Source organism: Arachis stenosperma, chromosome 10 (assembly GCF_014773155.1).
Source record: "Arachis stenosperma cultivar V10309 chromosome 10, arast.V10309.gnm1.PFL2, whole genome shotgun sequence".
Classification (NCBI taxonomy): domain Eukaryota; kingdom Viridiplantae; phylum Streptophyta; class Magnoliopsida; order Fabales; family Fabaceae; genus Arachis; species Arachis stenosperma.
The window spans coordinates 29531572-29551955 of NC_080386.1; the positions used below are offsets into that span (position 1 = coordinate 29531572).

At 31.7% G+C, this 20384-nt stretch overlaps 1 protein-coding gene across 1 annotated transcript; it reads right to left on the reverse strand.

The window, feature by feature from the left end:
- Nucleotides 1-7735: 7735 nt before the first annotated feature.
- Nucleotides 7736-18098, reverse strand: LOC130956543 (3beta,22alpha-dihydroxysteroid 3-dehydrogenase-like). Its single transcript, XM_057883590.1, has 9 exons — nucleotides 17925-18098; nucleotides 17360-17838; nucleotides 15577-15726; nucleotides 14679-14927; nucleotides 9087-9173; nucleotides 8897-8975; nucleotides 8367-8473; nucleotides 8158-8288; nucleotides 7736-8071 (listed from the first exon to the last, which is right to left on the reverse strand). The coding sequence occupies exons 1-9, from the start codon at nucleotides 18016-18018 to the stop codon at nucleotides 7963-7965; spliced, it is 1485 nt and encodes a 494-aa protein (XP_057739573.1). The 5' UTR covers nucleotides 18019-18098; the 3' UTR covers nucleotides 7736-7962.
- Between the last annotated feature and the right edge of the window lie 2286 nt (nucleotides 18099-20384).

The following is a 20384-nucleotide window of genomic DNA, read 5'->3' on the forward strand; positions in this document are numbered from 1 at the left end:
CAATGACATTTTCGAAAATTCAGATAGACCATAATAGAATATATCTAATATGGTCCATTCTGAAAACATGTCAGATGGACATCTCTTGGTCAGCTGCTTATATCTTTCCCAAGCTTCATAGAGGGATTCACCATCTTTTTGTTTGAAGGTTTGAACATCCACTCTCAGCTTGCTCAGCTTTTGAGGAGGAAAGAATTTATCCAAGAAGGTAGTGACCAGCTTATCCCATGAGTCCAGACTATCCTTGGGTTGTGAATCCAACCATACTCTAGCTCTGTCTCTTACAGCAAAAGGGAAAAGCATGAGTCTGTAGACTTCAGGATCAACTCCATTCGTTTTTACAGTCTCACAGATCTGCAAGAACTCAGTTAAAAACTGATAAGGATCTTCAGATGGAAGTCCATAAAACTTGCAGTTTTGTTGCATTAAAGCAACTAGTTGAGACTTAAGCTCAAAGTTATTGGCTCCAATGGCAGGAATGGAGATGCTTCTTCCATCAAACTTGGACGTTGGCTTTGTGAAGTCACCAAGCATTCTCCTTGCATTATTATTATTATTTCCGTCTGCCATCTCTTTCTCTTGTTCGAAAATTTCTAGAAGGTTTCTTCTGGATTGTTGTAATTTAGCTTCTCTTAATTTTCTCTTCAGAGTTCTTTCAGGTTCTGGATCAATTTCAACAAGAGTGCCTTTATCCCTGTTCCTGCTCATATGAAAGAGAAGGAAACAAGAAAAGAAAGAGGAATCCTCTATGTCACAGTATAGAGATTCCTTTATGTTAGTAGAAAAAGAAAGGAGTAGAAGAATGAAGAAGAGGGTTCGGATTTATGGATGAAGAGAGGTGAAGAGAAGTGTTAGTAATTAAATAATTAAATAGAATAAGAAAAGAGAAGGGAGAATTCGAAAATAATTTTGCAAAAGAGGTTAATGATTTTCGAAAATTAGAGATAAAATGTAATTAAAATTAAAATATGAAACAATTAATTATTAAAAAGAATTTTTTGAAAAAGGGGAAGATATTTTCGAAAATAGAGAGGGAAAAGTAGTTAGGTGGTTTTGAAAAAGATAAGAAACAAACAAAAAGTTAGTTAGTTGATTGAAAAAGATTTGAAATTAAAATTGAAAAAGATAAGAAGATAGCAAGTTTAGATAAGATATTTTGAAATCAAATTTTGAAAAAAAAGATAAAATTTTTGAAAAAGATAAAATAAAAGATAAAAAGATTTAATTTAAAAATTTTGAAATTATTTACTTCACTAACAAGAAACTACAAGATAAGATTCTAGAACTTAAAGATTGCACCTTTCTTAACAAGAAAGTAACAAACTTCAAATTTTTGAACCAATCACATTAATTATTAGTGCATTTTCGAAAATTACATATAAAGATAAGAAAAAGATTTTGAAAATAATTTGAAAAAGATTTTTGAAATTTTCGAAAATTAGAAAAAATTGAAAAAGATATGATTTTTGAAAAAGATTTTGAAAAGATAAGATTTTTAAAATTGAAATTTTGACTTGACTTGTAAGAAACAACTAATTTTGAAAATTTTTGACCAAGTCAACCCAAAATTTCGAAAATTTGGAGGGAAATAAGGAAAAGATATTTTTTTATTTTATTTTTGAATTTTTAATGATGAGAGAGAAAAACACAAAAATGACCCAAAACATGAAAATTTTGGATCAAAATACAAGATGCATGCAAGAACACTATGAATGTCAAGATGAACACCAAGAACACTTTGAAGATCATGATGAACATCAAGAACATAATTTTGAAAAATTTTTGATGCAAAGAAAACATGCAAGACACCAAACTTAGAAATCTTTAATGCATGGAAAATATGAATGCAAAGATGCACATGAAAAACAAGAAAAGACACAAAACAAGAAATCATCAAGATCAAACAAGAGGACTCATCAAGAACAACTTGAAGATCATGAAGAACACTATGAATGCATGGGATTTTTGAAAAAAATGCAAGAAAAATTTTTAAAGCATGCAATTGACACCAAACTTAAAAATTGACTCAAGATTCAAACAAGAAACACAAAATATTTTTGATTTTTATGATTTTCTAATTTTTTGGATTTTTATTAATATTTTCGAAAATAAAATTTGGAAAAACGAAAAATAAAAGAAAAATTTTTGAAAAAGATTTTTGAAAAGAAAAGTACCTAATCTGAGCAACAAGATGAACCGTCAGTTGTCCATACTCGAACAATCCCCGGCAACGGCGCCAAAAACTTGGTGGACGAAATTGTGATCAATGTTCTTGTATCATTTGTGATCAATGTTCTAATTATGGCACTGGTTGAATTCACAACTCCGTTCAACTAACCAGCAAGTGTACTGGGTCGTCCAAGTAATAAACCTTACGTGAGTAAGGGTCGAATCCACAGAGATTGTTGGTATGAAGCAAGCTATGGTCACCTTGTAAATCTCAGTCAGGCAGATTAAAATTGGCTTTTAATAAGTTCGAAAATTAATAAAAAAAATAAATAATAAAAAGGATAGAAATACTTATGTAGATTCATTAGTGAGAATTTCAGATAAGTGTATGGAGGTGCTGTATGACTCACGGACGTCTGCCTTCCCACTGCTTCTACTCAATCCTTCTTACTCCTTTCCATGGCAAGCTGTGTATAGGAGTTCACCATCAGCGGTGGCTACTTTCAATCCTCTCGGGAAAATGATCCTATGCGGTTGTCAATCGCACAGCTAATCGTCTGGAGGCATCACCCATGGTTGATGGCTACATCCCATCCTCGCAGTGAAAACTAATGCTCACGCACTCTGTCACAGTACGGCTAATCACTGGTTGGTTCCCGCTCCTACTGGAATAGAATCCCTTGATTCTTTTGCGTCTGTCACTAACGCCCAGCACTTGCAAGTTTGAAGCACGTCACAGTCATTCATTACCGGAATCCTACTCGGAATACCACAGACAAGGTTAGACTTTCCGGATTCCCAGGATCCTACTCGGAATACCACAGACAAGGTGAGACTTTCCGGATCCTCATAAATGCCGCCATCTATCTAGCTTATACCACGAAGATTCTGTTGGGGAATCTAAGAGATACACATTCAAGCTCTGTTGCATGTAGAACGGAAGTGGTTGTCAATCACGCGCGTTCATAAGTGAGAATGATGATGAGGGTTATTGACTCATCACATTCATCATGTTCTTGGGTGCGAATGAATATCTTGGAATAAGAATAAGAGAGAATTGAATAAAAGAAAATAGAACTTCATTAATACTTGAGGTACAGCAGAGCTCCACACCCTTAATCTATGGTGTGCAGAAACTCCACCGTTAAAAATACATAAGTTAAAGAGGTTCAGGCATGGCCGAATGGCCAGCCCTTTCCATGATCAAGTGACCGAATATTCAAAGAGATAAAGTGGTCAAAAGATGTCTAATACAATAGATAAATGTCCTATATATACTAGACTAGCTACTAGGGTTTACATGAGTAAGTAAATGATGCATAAATCCACTTCCGGGGCCCACTTGGTGTATGCTTGGGCTAAGCTTGATCAATCCACGAGCTGAGGCTTCTCTTGGAGTTGAACTTTGAGTTATGACGTGTTTTGGGCGTTCAACTCCGGATCATGACGTTTTTCTGGCGTTTAACTCCAGAAAGGAGCGTGTACTTGGCGTTCAACGCCAAGTTACGTCGTCATTCTTCGAATAAAGTATGGACTATTATATATTTCTGGAAAGCCCTGGATGTCTACTTTCTAACGCCGTTGAGAGCGCGCCATTTAGAGTTCTGTAGCTCCAGAAAATCCATTTCGAGTGCAGGGAGGTCAGAATCCAACAGCATCAGCAGTCCTTTTGTCAGCCTTTTTCAGAGTTTTGCTCAAATCCCTCAATTTCAGTCAGAATTTACCTGAAATCACAGAAAAACACACAAACTCATAGTAAAGTCCAGAAATGTGAATTTAACATAAAAACTAATGAAAACATCCCTAAAAGTAGCTTGAACTTACTAAAAACTACCTAAAAACAATGCCAAAAAGCGTATAAATTATCCGCTCATCACTTGCCATAGAAGGAACCTTGCGTGCGTGAAGAAGATGACAGTAGGAAAGCAGAGATTCAGAAGACAAAGCATCTCCAAAACTCTAACATATTCTCCATTACTGTGTAACAATTACTAATTTCATGCTCTTTTACTTTTTACAACTGAAACTAAAGAACCCTATCGGTATCCTGACTAAGAATAATAAGATAACCATAGCTTGCTTCAAGCCAACAATCTCCGTGAAATTCGACCCTTACTCACGTAAGGTATTACTTGGATGACCCAGTGTACTTGCTGGTTAGTGGTACAAATTGTGAAAAGTGTGATTTACAATTTCGTGCACCATCGATCACCACCACAAGCTCTACTGTGGCAATTGGGACTACCACTGTTTTAGACTCCTCAACCACCATAGCCGTCGTCGCCACCCCATCCATGGTTGTAATCCCTACTACCACCGTTGTCGTACCTACGATGACTTCCTGAAAGTTAGAGACATTAGGTATTGTGATATCAACTGTCTTGGTGCATATATAAACTCTATAATCTCCACCTTCAAGTAGATTACGAACAAAAAGAACCGAAGAAGAAAAAGAAGATAGAAAAATATAACTAGAGAATAAAGAAAATAATCAAAGACGAGGAGAAAAATATTTTTTTTTTTTACAATTTAAATTTTAAATTTGAGATTTTATGTTTTTTAACTTTTGGTGCGTCGTTCACTCCCGCCGCCGTACACAATGCCATTGTCACTGCTGTCAACGGAGCGCTCTTCTTCGATCAGGTTCTCCTTTCAGCCGTACATTTGAGGGGCCTTCTTCTACTTCTGCAATCCCTCCTGTTTTTTTTTTTCATTTGAATTTTCTGTGTCACCCTCTGAGACTCTCTTCCGCTCTCAAAAATTGAACGTTACTTCCTCTGAACCCTAAATCACCCTCAATGTTCTCATAACATAATCTATGTCTAATGCAAGGCGGGATAAAGTTAGACAGTCCAATGTTTGGAAAGATCCACGGGTTTGTTACTGGGAAGCGTATCTTCGTTTGGAAAGTGAATCATTCACAATTTTTGTGAATAATTTACCCGACAATGTTTTGAAGAATGAATTGTTTCATATGTTCAAGTGGACAGGAAGGATAAATGACATCTATTTGGCACGTAAAGAGAAGTATGGCCAGATCCATCTGTTTGCTTTCATCAGGTATACTACAAAAGGAGGGGCGTTAAAAGCCATCAAGGAGATGAATGGAATACGATTAAGGAGCAAAGAGATCTTTGTGGGTGAGGCTAAGTGTAGGAGGAGGATTGATATCCAAAAAAAAATCACTACGCACGATAAAGATGTCAGGGAGTCTCCTAATGAAAAGCAGAAAAAAATTAAAGGAAAGGATATTGAGGTGAACGAGAAAGAGAGAGTTGTTTTGGAACACCATGAAAGTGAAGAACTAGAAGCTCTGAGGGAACCGTTGGAGTTAGAATGGGATGCAGTGGTAATGATACCACAGGGGCTACAGGAGGCATAGCATGACAAGGATAGAAAGGTAATTGCCGTTGAGGATTTGGATGAGTGGCACGAGAGTTTTTTGAAAAGGCAAACAGATAATCCTTTGGTGTATTTGGCAATTATGGTGAGTGCGAAATCAATGGAATCTCAAACAATCAATAACGAAGCAATCTCTGAAAGAACGGAGATTTGAGAATATGGGGATAAACGGAAAGACGTCATTGTGCGTTTTAAAAGGGCCTCCTTGCGGGTTGCTGCGGGCGACGGTGAAGAGAGGGGTGTGGCTCGTCATGGAGTTCGCGAAGGGGTTGATGCCACGGTGAACAGCGTTGACAAGGCCGATCTGGGAGCAGCGCGGAAGTCAGCTGATGGCGGAGGTGATAATGTTCGTGCTGAGCTTGATGGCGTGGAGGGCAAGGAGGAGCGTGAAGGCTTTGATTCACCCGACGAGCATAATCAAGCCGGAAAGAAGATTGGCAGAGGTCCGGAGAATTGTTTGAACATCACAGCGGAGGAAAATATTCCACCAAGCGTAGTTAATGAGACCCACGCTAGTTTGGACGAGAGTGGTAAGCAGCATGTTGGCATATGTCTACTGAGGGGTGATGCAGTGCAAGATTCAGATTTAGAGGATGAGAATACAGTGGTGCAGAAAACTGAGTTGGATGATGAAGGGGCTGTAAGGAACATCGAAGATTCGGGGGACTCAGAGTAGGATGCAGACTGTGAAACTAATCAAGATGAGCACGGAGGAAGTTGGGATAAAGATATGGCTGAAAATAGGGCTGCTTGGGATCTGGCTATCGAATTAGGAGCTATTTTATATGACGAGGATGAGGACATTATGGTTATTCTCCAAGCTCAAAATGAAGTATTGGCACAAAAAAGAAAGCAAGCAAAACAGAAAGAAAAAGTAAGAAGGAGCCGCCCCCAAAAACCGAAATAAAGTTTGTAATAAAGTTTTTAAATTATTTTAGTTCGTGGAATATGAGGGGTTTAGGGGGTGTTGAAAAGTGGGAAATAGTAAAAATTTAAGTGTAAAAATAACGTGAATATGTTAGGATTAATAGAGATAAAGAAGGAGGTGATTACTAAGTTTGATGTAGTGCAATTTTGGAGTAATGATGTGGTGGGTTTAGAATTTGTGGGATCGATAGGTGTACTTCTGGAGGTTTATTAATAATGTGGGATGTTATGATGTTTAGGTTGAGTAATTGTTACAAAAGAGAGAGATTGTTGTGTATAAAAGGAGAATTGACAAACAATAATTTTCATTTGTGCGGTTTGCTTGGTGTATGATGTGCATACAAGGGAAGAGAAGCTTGCTGTGTGGGAATAGTTAAGTTTTTTTATCAGGAATATGTCAAGTTCTTCTTTGTTACATGGGTGTCTTCAATGAGATTGTGCAGTTGGAAGAAAGGAAAGGCGAAAATGTGTCAGTATTATAGAACTGGTGGATACAGAGCTAAATAATCGTAAGTTTACGTGGTTCAAAGGCCAATCGTGTAGTCGGATTAATAGAATGTTGGTGAGTTTGGTTTTATTATTATCATTTGGAGCACTTAGTTGAAAAGGAATTGTAAGGTATTGCAGTGATAGTCAATAGGTCGATTAAGAGTTATAAAAAGTGGAGTAATATTTGATCTTTTGGGTGTTGATGACTTTTACTAAAGATGATTAGGAATTAGTTTATTTTATCTGTTTAGTACTTTTTGGCTGATGCTTCACCTTATTATGTTGAGTTTGTTGTTTCAAATAAAAAAAAAATAAATGTTAAAGCAAAGAATGAATGAAATAGTAATTGATAATGAATGAGAATTAATTGACGAGAAGAATTATCAGAAGTCAAGGAAAATATAAAGCAAAGTTCACTTGAGCAAAATAAATAATTGGATGGAAGACTTTAAGTCTATTAACATAAGGAGCACAATAATACAAAATCTAACTCTCAAGTTCCCTTTATTAATACATTTTAAATTTTGAAGAATGTTAAGAATTATCATAATTTATTGTTTTTAGTTATTTAATTAGTAATTAATGGTTAAAAATATCATATAGAATATGATATTAGATTACTAAATTAAAAAAATATATTAAAAAATTGAGTTAATAACTAAATGATAATAAAAAATAATAAATTTTAAAATTTTTTTATATTTCTCTTAATATTAGATTAGCTTGCTTTGTGCAGTGGACTAACAAGTACGCGAAGGCTTTTAAATAATGATTTATTGTTGGTATACTCTACTAGACATGAAAGAATCATCTAAAGTCATATCTTAAAAGCCAACATGCAAGTAGATATAATAATAATAATTTTATTATTGTTCTTATTTATTACATAATAATGAACATTAACAGCTTAAACTGATCTACAATCTAAGATTCTTGTTCTTTCTTTTCTCTTCTACATGGTGCTCTTTCATGGGGCTATATACAAGGACTTGACTCCTCCCTACGCTTCACTATGATGGGATACCTCTTCTGTGTCCTAGTCGTAGGGAAGAACACCAACCTATCTTCCTCAGCAGGTACCCAACTGCCATTATAACATAATATCGTATTAATAATGTGAATTACATCTTTAAAGCAGCAAAGAGAGACAAAAATAACTAATTATTATACCTGAAGATGGTCATGAAGCGGTGAAGGAAGACGGAAAGAACAACCCTGGCAAGCTCATAGCCAGGGCACAGCCTTGGCCCTCCTCCAAATGGTGTGTATATATTTACAGGGATCGTTGCCTCCGAGTTATTCTGTCAAATATTTCCGATCAAAATTATTTGAACAAATAAAATATTAGAAATCAAACAACAAAAGGTGTATATATGCACCTGCCATCTCCATGGATTGAAGCTACGTGCATCTTTGAAATGGTTTGGGTTAAGATGTACAGCACGAAATGATGCAAATACCTTCCATCCCTTTGGAATTGTGTAACCTATTATTGCAACCCAAGCATTCAAAATTATGGTGGAAATTCAACGAGGAATCTTATATCTACCACTTTGTATATAATTTTGTTTACCTTTTACTTTTTGGTATTAAACGTTTGTATTTTATATTATAAAAAAACGTGTTAAGAAAAAAAATGCAAATATCATTTCTTGAAATGTGAAGTCTAATATAGTTCTTTTCATTTTGGTCTTTATTGACCATTTTTTGGTATATCTGTATTTGAATATGGATTGAAATATACTGATTAAAAAAACAGAGAATTGAAAAAATAAGAGAAAAGTGTTAGTAACTTCAACTCGTAAAAAATAAGAGAATTGACAATAGAAGATACAAGAAAGACAGAGGAGGGAACATAATATAACTGATGGTAAAGTAGTGCATGAAATTTCTTTTTTAAGTAATTTACCATTTATATTTATGTCTGTGGTTGCTCTCCGGAATATTCCACCAATTATGTTTGCCATCCTTAAGGTCTCATTCACAACCTACATTGCATGAAGCCATGAACCGCATCCACAAAGTTAAAATTCAGAGATAGAGCAATTGCAAAAAAAACATAAATATATTGATACAAACTCTTTCTGTTAATTACTTACGCATTGAGTAAAGATCATTGACTTGTAATCTGACCATTCAAGTGGTGCACCTGTTTTACTCTTTGATCTGATTTGGTCATGCTCTTTCTGTCAAATTGTACAATTAAGTCTCAGATATCAATAGAGGAACACTCAATTCAATCCTCCATTAGTCTAATTCTTATTCCATGTGTTAGTGCAGTTTAATATATATAGTTTATGGTAGCTTAAAAAGGATAGGTACCTATAAAATATTAATAAGAAAAATGCTTGGGCAGCAACTTTGGTATTTTATAACCATCAATTAGTTATCAATAGTGTTTTTAATGGTGTATGATTACATTCAATGATGAAAAATCACTCACTTTTCTTTTGATGGTTAAATGCTGGCTAAAAAACACAAATTACTGGCCCCTAAACTTTTCCTATTAATAATTTTATATTAACAAAAAAAAATTGAGCACAATAATACTGAAAAAGAAAAAAAAAGTAAAAAGAAGAGAACGTCGTAAAGAAGATGATTAAAACAGAAAAAAGTGGATGTAATATTTGGATACACAAATAGATTTTCCTTATTTTAATATCAAGATCTAATCATAAGTACCAATACTCTCTCTATTTTTAATTAACTGTCTATTTTTTAAATTTTATTTTTTCTCATAAATAATTATTTATTTAACACATCAACGTTAATTTAATTTCTTTTTGTAGTCATACTTTTTAACAAACACAAAAATATATATTATGTATTCACAAAAGCTTAATTATTAAATTAAATGTCATATATATATATATATATATATATATATATCGTTTGATATATATTTTATATAAATAATTTAATAATTAATTTTTTGTGGGCATTTATAATAATTGAAACATATATGAAAAAGAATAAAATATAAAATAATTGGAAAGAATAATTATTAGATTAGTACTACTGAAGAAAAATTATGTTAAAAAGTGTACGAAGGAATGATTAATTTAAAGGTTTAGTTAATATGTATTTTTTTTTTTGGGATTAGTTAATATATGTCTTTGGAACACATTATAAAATTATCAATGTATTTATTAAAATAAATTATTTAAAAATAGAGTTTAGCTATGATAAATTTTTTATTTAATAACATAAAATAAATATATTAAATATTTACATTTTTTATATTTTTAATAAAAAATTTAATTTATATTTTTAGTATATACCTTTAAAACACAACATAGATCTCTTGAAATTATCCATTACTAGTAACTTTAATTTGAGCTATTGGGACACCAATTTAATTCTGTATTAGTATAGTCGTGTATTTATGTCATGGTCAAATTTTTAGGACCGTGTGATGATAAATAGTCATTAAAATCAAGGTCACACGATTCCCTAAGCTGAAGCAGAACAAGTTCTCTCTGCCACATATAAAAGTACCTTCTGTGGAGAATTGGAGATTACGCAGAGGATGTGGCAAGGGGTATTTCCGTCATTCCAAACACCGAAGAAACGTAGCAATACGGTCAAAAGAATTAAGAGATGAATGCATAATGCATTGCAAGGCAAGCGTGCGTTTCGCATGTAATAATTTTGTCCATTGGTTTAGTTTGACCGCTGTCTCTCCTTTCATTATGTTATTTTCTCTTTTCTTTTCTTTTCTTTTCTTTTTTTTGCTTTGCACTTTACTACAATTTTTTTGTATTTCTGTTTTACTAATAATTACTAAAATTTTGAGTTAACTTGCCGTAGTGGTATAAACAAAACAAAATTAATGTAATGAAGATCACTATTATATATAGTGAAAAAATATTCTATAAGTAATAAAAAGAATAATAACTAAATTAGTCATTACATGTTTAATAAATTAATAATATAAAATATTTTAAAAAATCAATTATATTTATCTTTTTAGATGACTATTTATACAATTAGTACAGTTATTTTTGTCGATATGATAGTTATATAATTAAATGTACATGTAAAAAATTATTTTATACTTAAAATAAAATTTAATTTATAACTACAATAATTTTGCAATATAATCAATTTTTTATAAAAAAAAATTCTCGTGTTAGTTACTATTATGTTTTATATTTTTATTCTATTCTAATTATTAATATAAATTGATTTAATTATAATATTGATAAAATTTAACTATAATTAATGAACAAAAACTTATATATGGAAGTCATCAATGGTGAAGTTACCAAGATCCCGTACCCAATGCATGATGAGTTTCAAGCAATGTTCTGAAAACTGGACCGGACCGGCCGGTTCGACCAGTTCAACCGCGAACCAGAGACATAAACGGTTTGGTTTGACGCCTAAAACCGGAAATGATAAAACCGGATATAAACCGTTAAACCAGACAAAAATCGGCCGGTCAAACCGAAACCAGAACCGGAACTGTCCGGTTTGAATAAAACGGCGCCGTTTCGCGCTTAAGGGGAGAAACAAAACGCCCTTCACCATCTCCTTCCTTGTTCCTTCGAGCAGAAGTGCAGAACACGCTTGGCCTCAACCAGGGAAAAACTCTAGCCGCCACCACCGCCACCACCGCCGCAGGGAGGAGCCGTGTTTGCCGCCGTCCGTCGCAGTCAGGGGCTTGTCTCCTTGAGTCTTCGTGCGTCATAGTCAGGGGAGTTCTCCAAGTCTTCGATCTGTTCGCAGTAACCAGTCGCAGGCGCACTGCTTCTTCCTTGAGCTTGGCCGCCGTCGTGTTGTCGCCGTTGTTTGTCGCTGTTGTTTGTCGCCATCTGTAGCAGTCAGGGGTTTGTCACCAAGGAGTCTCTCTTCGTCTGTTGGCATTATCCAAGTCAAACCCCCTGTTCGCTGTCTTTTTCCTCGCTCGGCGCCCATCCTCCATCGGATTCGTCCTGCTTGCCGTCGTCTTGTCGCCGTCGCCCTCTCGAAGGTCAGTGGCTTTGGTGTGCCCTTGTTCTTCGTTTTTCGTTTTATTATGTGACTCTCTGTTCTGAAATCAACAAATCATTCAATGATGATAGGGTTTTGTGTTTTTGTTGAAAGCATTGATTTTCTCTGGCTTTGGCTTTCTGCTGTGGCTTCTGGCTTCTAGTGTGTTGTTATGTGTTTTGTGGCTCCACTGTGCTACTGCTGCTGCATTGTGTTTTTGTTGAAATCATAAACAATTAATAGCAAAATTTCCAATATACAATAGAAACCATAAACGATTTTCTATTATGTTTTTGTTGCTGTAACTTGAATTTGTTGCTTCCCAGTCACATAATCAGAACAGAATGCTCATTCAGTGCTTGGTTGATTGGCTTTGCTTTCTGATTGTATTTGATGATAAATTTTAAATTGATAGCTTTTAAATTTTAAATTTGCACTGCGTATGTTACTGATTCACTGTTCCTTCAATGCTTTTTATTGTTGTTAATGATTGTGATGAGCTTTGTTAAAATTGGGTTGAAAACTGTTGAATCTTTCTCCATTTTTCATTGTTCTTAGCTTCTGTGAATAATAACATGCTTGTCGATCCTCCTATTTTTATTGTGATTACTGATTTACTGATTTGAGGTTAGTGGAAAGTTGAGTCTGTGTTACTCTGTTTTCAGGGATTTCAGGTTGAACTTCCGAGGTTGGTGGAAATGGAAGCTCTAACATTTTTGTCAAGCTGAATATGCAATCCTCTGCACCAAATTGTGGGAGACGTTAATGGGCAAGTGGGGCTGCACCAATTAGATTCAATACATCTAATGTGATCAAGTGGAAGGAAGCAAAACTGCAAAACAAAACCAGGGGTTGCAAAATACAAAAATAAATTGAAGGTAGCTGGTATACATTTAGTTTGATCAATGCTGATTTACTGATTTACTAATTACTGATTTACTGATTTGAGGTTAGTGGAAAGTTGAGTCTGTGTTACTCTTTTAGGGATTTGAGGTTGAATTTGTGATTTGTGATTTCTTGGGTCTTTTGTAATGCTGCTGATTTGAGTTTGAAATTTGTGATTATTGATTGTGGCTTGTTAAGCTGCTGTTCTTAACTTGTTATGCACTTATACTGCTGTTTTGTTATGGAATTATGGCACTGAGTGTTTTGAATTTTGAATTTGTGATTTGTGATTTTGTTATGCTGCTGTTTTGAATTAATTTAGGGGTGATTATTTGTTATGCTACTGTTTTGAATTAATTTAGGAGTGATTAATGATTATTTCTAGTTGTATTGTTGCTGTTTGCACCATTGCTCTTTTCACTATTTAACTTTGTATTTTGATAAGATCATATGGATTTGGTTGACATTTCATATAATGTTTTAAGTTTGGAAGATATTTAAGATTTATATTAGACTATACTTATATTTTATAATGTTTATATATAATTTATTTATTATTTTATTCTAAAACGGTTTTTTTTTGGTTGAACCACCGGTTGAACCGGTTGGACCAACAAACCAGTAAACCAATAACTAGAGCGGTTTGATGATCGGTCCGGTTTTCCGAACCTTGGTTTCAAGCTTTCAATCGTATTGACTGAAGTGAATGTTTTAACGGGATAAGATGTAATTAATCGAATCTAACCATAAATGTTCACAAAACAACAAAGTAGAATTATAGCACTGACAAGGTTTTCTTTTTTTTTTTTTTTGTCCTTTAAAATATTTCAATATAATTTTTGCCTGATTATATTACAACTTTAAATACCCTCCTTGAAAACTTAAATTATGTGAGTTTTGCTAATTTGTGCGAGACAGGTTAAATATACCAAAAAAAATATTTTATTAAAGTTATTATAAAAATTAATTTTTTTAATCATTGAAAATTATTAAAAAAAAAATTATTATTATATTTTTAAAATCTGCAAGTTAGTTAAATATATAAATTATATAGGATATTAACGATACATATATAAAAAAAGAATGTTGTATGTATTACTTCAAACCTTTCCATTTTCAACTCAATTTTTTATTAGTTTATTATTTTATTTTGTGCAATACAAGAAAATTTTATTGGAATTTATCTATTAATTAAACTCAAAAAACTTGAGAGCATCCTAGGTGAGGTAGGGTAGAATGATGGAGAGGATTAGATAATGAAAATGAGGTCCAAAGAGAGCAAGGCCACATTGTGATGAAGGAAGGTGGTTATATAATGCATAGGGTGGTGGGGTTTCTCATATGTACAACCATATACATGCATGCAGACTCATAAAATAAAATAAAATTTATATATATCAAAACAATTAAAAATAGGCTTTATATTTCATATTAGATAAACTCTTAGAATGTTAAGTTAAACAACGTTTATTAGTTACCAGCATATTATATAAGTTTGTTTGTTTTGATTTTTTGCGGTCACATTTGGAGTAAATACGTCTTTAACGTTTCAATCGTCTTATTTTTATTTTAAAATATTTAAATTTCATTTTTTTACTGTCTTTTTATTTCTTTCGATAAGTGTTAGTGAAAAATTTGGCGAAAAAATAATATTAATACCATTTTAAATGTTATAGAATAAAAATAGAACGATTAAAATGATAGAGACTAAAATAAAATTTAGTCCAAACATTATAAACAAAAATAATATTTTTTCTTTAAATAATTATTCAAGAAGTGAATAAAATAATTAATTATCTTTATCTTCTATAGCAAGTAAATATATTGCATACCTTGAGCTGAGCCAAGGCAAGTGGAGTCTCAGTGAGGAACTTGACGGCAAGAGTCATGATGGTAGAGGTGGTTTCGTAGCCGGCGACGAGCAAAGCCAACATAAAATCGACTATTTCCTCGTCGGAAAATTGCTCCCCGGAGGCCAACAGTGCCCCAAGCATGTCCTTCTTTCTATTTCCATCACTTTCACTCCCTTTTCTTCTCTCCCTCACTACCAACGTTAGTGCCTCCGCCACTTTCGTTCTTGCCTGCCAATTCATTTTCAATATTAGTATTAATATTTCAGTTATATATAACAAGTTTGGGATAATAGTCGAGAATAATCAGATAATTTCAGCTATATATAACAAGTTCAGTATTATTCTTTCCATATTTAATAAGTCGTTCTAACATTGTTAAATATATCTAATTTAATTTTAATATTTAAATATATTTGACTAAGAAATCAAAATAACATAACTATAATGAAATGGATGAAGAATTTATTCTAATTAGGAGGACCAGAGTCATATATAATGTTTGCATATATTTGTCTCTAACAATCATGAAATATATTAAAAATTTAAATTAAATATTTTTAACGAATAAAAATATTTTATATTATGTAATAAAATATTAAAATAAAAAATTATTACGATAAATATATATTTTATATTATTATTTATTTGAATTAACCAAATAATTATTATTAGTTTATATATAATTATACTATATGTTGATCAGTATCTGGATAACGTGGATTATATACTATTTTATTTGATTAGGTTTAATAATTGCTAATGCATGTTTTCCCCATGGCAAAATAATAACTAACAATAAGAGTATTAATAATTAGAGAAAAAATAGAAAAGAAAAGAAGAGGTGATTAGAAAAATGATGAGTTTAAGGTGCATGCACCTTGATGGCCCTACGGTAGGTAGGAGAGAAGAGAGGGAATGGAAGAGTGAAGAATCCTTCAATCACAAGAACGTACTCTTTCCTTAGATTCTCAGTCCATTCATCCGGATCAAAGCTCATTAGTTGTTTCACTGTCAACTCAAATGTTATCTACAACCAACACAACATGCTATTAGAGATATAAATATTTATATTATTTTTTATTAGTTTAAATTTTTAAAATAAATAATTTTATAATATAGTATGAATTTTTTGGCTTGAAGATTTAAAATTTGATTTTTAGTGAATCTAAAAGTTAAAAATAAAATAAACAAATAAAAGAAAAAAAAGCTATACAAAAATTAAATAAATCTAAAAAAAACTCTGATTTGAAAAAAAGAGTTAGAAATTTAATTATTTATGTTGTCTCTTTTCATTAGCAAATAGTTTCATGACACATGCAATCATGAATTATTATTATTATTATTATTATTATTATTAACTAAATCATTTTTACTAATATAATCATAATTAAATATTTGTATAAATACTTTTTTATATTAACACTTGTTCCCCATTCAAATTAAATTCATACATACAATATGTCATAGTCAACATCATTACATAATACATATTTGGCTATTTGGGAATATAAAAGTTCAGTAGGGTTAGAGAAAGAAAGGAAAAACAAAAGGAAATGGTGAAATGTTTTCACATGCATGTACAAACATATTCATATATGTGCATGCTTACTCTACATGATGATGACCTAATGTTTATATTCAGAATTATTTATTAGCTGAAAGAACCTTTTCAGTTAAGTTAACGTGATGTGGGGATTCATCTTATATACTTATATGCAATGAAATATTGAAATGGAAGAATTTGGACACATTGCACTGAGCCATAGAATCTGACTCACCATTCCCTATTATTTTCCATCAGGTACATCACAATCACATGCTATCTATAACAAGCTAAGCTTTCAACTAAATACTCATCGATCAACCCAAGCTTGAGAAAAATAATAAAGTTAAAATTAGATGTGAGAAAAAAAAAATGTTACTTGGGGCGCTATAGTTGGACACTTTGAGAAAAGGAGGTATTTAACTTTGAACCAAAATAAGCAAATAAACAAACAAGATCCAAACGATAACATTATTATTATGATTATTATGAGGTGGTGCAGAAAGAAGGTGCTGGTCCACCATCTCTACCACATGATATGTGATGATGATGCTCTCAGAAACCTGACTCGTTCGATCTGTCACCGAGTTGACTCAGTAAAATTTTGTTTTAGAGGAATTTTTTTTTTATAATTTCCACTTTTAATAATAAAAGTAATGAAAAATAATTGATAAGAAATATAAAAAAACTAACACTATAAGATGTAAAAAAAATAAACCAAAAAAAAAAAAAACACAAACATCAATTTTAATCTTTTTTCACATAATAAAAAAATTCAAAATTTAATAAATATACTATTTAATGTAAGAAAAAACATTTGTTACAAGAATATATATATAACAAAACACCCAACAACCATCAATCATAATAATAGCACATGAAACTCTTATTTAAGGTAGTCTACCGAATTTAGCACGCGGTTACGTAAAAGAAATTCAAACAAATAGTTCATATGAACCCTTTTTTTATTTAAAATTCATAGAAAAATAATTCAAATAATATATATTTAACTCGCTTTCAATACCTAATATAATTATATAAAAAAAAAATCAAACATGAACATTAAACTCAAGAGAATCAATGTATGCGATCCCTAACTAATAACTAAGTAACTAACCTTCTTGGCCTCTTCCATGAGAAGAACCCGGTCGGACCAAGAATCCAAGTTGAGCCATATGAGCCGGTCCACATCAACCAAAAGATGATCCTTTATGATCGAAGAATTTGCGAAACTCATCGTTAGTGAGTGCATCTTCTTGTGAAGATTCCCCTTCATCAGCAACAACGAGTGCTTTCCCAAAAGGTTCGATATCGAACCGGGATAACTGCACTCGAAGAGCTTCCCTTCGTTCGCAAGAACGAACCGGTTCATTTCCGGTTCCGCCGAAAACACGGTCGGTTCTCCGAACACGTGAGTCGTGAAGACTGGACCGTACCGGTTCATTCTTCGATCCATGAAGGGTTCTGGGTTGTCGCTCTTGTATGCTGATATGAGCTGTAGAGTCTCGCCGATGAAGGGGAGGCCAAGGCTCCCCGGAGGGAGGCGGAGACGGCAGTAGCGCCACCGCCGGAGGAGGATGAGGAAGGCGGCGATGGCTGCACAAGAGAAGAGTAGTGATGTGAAAGAAGACATGGGAAAATGTAAAAGGCTAAGGTTATTATTGGTATTAAAAATAACTTACTAGTAGTGTAGATATGTATGTATATGTATGTGTGTTTATATATATAGAGTTCTAGACAGAGAAAGAGGGGGAGAGAGAGAGAGAGAGAGGGCATTAATGGAGGGAGAAGGAGCACACGAGGGGGTTGAGTGGAAAGAGAAGAAGAAGCAGGAGGAGGAAAATGATGTGTGTGTGGGGAAGAAATTAAAGAAGGGATATTTTACACCCTTGGCACTTTCTATTTTCTTTTAATTATTTTTTTCCCCTTTTATTCTATCAGGATAAGATTAGTTTAGGTGGCGGGGAAGTATATGAAAGTCTTTTCCACTTTTCTTTTTCGGTTTTTAAAATGAGTTTAATTTTAACCGTTTAAATTACTTTACAAAATTTAGTCAATATCTATTTTGAATTAATAATCAAGTTCGTCTCAAAAAATTACTCCTTTAAATTATTTTTTAAAAAAATTATTAATTAAATTTATCTTTTTAATAATTTTAAATTACTCACTCTAGTTTTTTTTTTAATTATTTTTAGAATTGACTTCGTTAATAGTTACTATCCCAATCCATTAAACGATAGCACAACACACAAATGACAATACTTATTAGTTGATATGATAATATAAGTTTATCAAATTTGTCTCTAATTACTAAATTTGTATATATTTAAATTGTTTGAGATAATATAATATATAAAAATATTTATAGGTATTAAAAAATTAAAATAATAAAAATGTAATATCCTATATTATTTTAATAAATTTTAATTAATCCTGATATATTTTAATAATGTTATTAGATAGATATAACTTTTAAAAATTTGTAGTGTCATTTATTTCTTTCAATAATTATTTTTCATATAACATTTTGATTGAATATGAAATTAAATATAATTTGAAAATAATATTGGATTAATTTAGAAATAGTAAAATAATTTTCAATAATTAAAAAGTACAATAATTAATCTTAAAAAAGAAATAATAAAATAATTAACATTGAAAAAGAAGAGAAGAATGAATGGACAGAAAACAAAAAAAAAACACCGTAGATAATATCGCTTTAAAATAATTATACTACTATTTACCGATGCGTGATTCTTGAAGGTACGTAGCAACGATTTTGGTTCTTTAACTTTGATTTTCGAATTTTTGAATTTGAGATCCATTACACAACTAGAATAAAGGATCATAAGATAGGATAGGATTTAAATTTTATATAACTCTATCTACAGGTGGGTTCAAATCATCTTGGATTTTATTTTTATGAGTAAATATCGTTTTTGTCCCGCTGTTTGGGTAAGTAAGTTTTATTTGTGTCTCTAACATTTAAATTATCTTATCTGTATTCGTAATGTTTATAAAAATGATTCAATGTTATTCTACTATCAATTATATTAACAAATCAGATTATATTTTTCAATTGTTCTCACTTGGATGTATTCATTCTCAATTAGGTCTCATTTAGATGTGTTCGATTTTAATATTATACTCATTGTTTGTGTTTAGATTCAATTATGTTCTTAGAAAAGTGAATTATGCAAATGTTATAGGAATTAGTTTCAACTTTTGATGAGCTATTTTTTGGAGTGGATTATCGATTCTATCCCAAACATTTGTATTCTAACTTCAAGAAGAGATTTTTAAAACTCAAACTAAAGCGTTCATGATGTGTAATTGACGACAGGATATATAACATTGAATCACTTTTACAAACGTTAGGAATACAAATAGGACGATTTAAACGTTAGGGACACAAATAAGATTTACTCTAAACGTTAGGGACAAAAACAATATTTTACTCTATTTTTATTCTAAACCTTTCCGATCCATTCGATATTATTCTATATGAATAATACTACACATTTAAATTTTTTTATTAATTAAATTTAAATAAATTAATTTAACATCAATAAAAATTGATTATAAATAATATTATTTTAAATTTTATTATTTAATTTAATTAAATTTAATTCATAAAAAAATTTAAATATATAATATTACTGATTCTATATATATCTAACTCGATTTGTAATAATATTTAACTAAAAAAAGCTAAAAAATTAGTAAAATTTATTATTTTTTTAGTAGTTAGTTATTAGAATTTTAAAAGTGTAAACTAAAGCTATACTATTAGATTACTAAACTAAAAATTGTATTAATAGTTAAAAATAATAATAATAAATAATAAATTTTAATAACTTTGTGTATTTTTTTAATTAATAAATATTATATACTAACAAAAAATTACTCATTAAATGAATCATTATATTTTTTGTGTAAATTAATTACATGTATTTCACACACACACATATATAATTTTTAAGATGCACATAACATGATATAGTTGATATTTGATACTTTGCGTTTTGCGTATTTTAGATGGACCAAAGAGTGCGATTAAAATCTTCAGTGTCCGTCAAGAAACATTATGACAACTCCTTCAACATTTGATTGAATTAAACTTTAAAGTGGCATGTGAATTT

What these genes read in the sequence shown, in the direction of transcription:
- LOC130956543 (XM_057883590.1), bottom strand. Translation starts at nt 18,018, where the DNA reads ATGCCCTCTCTCTCTCTCTCTCTCCCCCTCTTTCTCTGTCTAGAACTC. An exon ending in TCATGGAAGAGGCCAAGAAG is followed by an intron (nt 15,727 to 17,359) that starts GTTAGTTACTTA and finishes TGTTGGTTGTAG; the next exon opens with ATAACATTTGAGTTGACAGT. An exon ending in TCAATCCATGGAGATGGCAG is followed by an intron (nt 8,289 to 8,366) that starts GTGCATATATAC and finishes AATATTTGACAG; the next exon opens with AATAACTCGGAGGCAACGAT.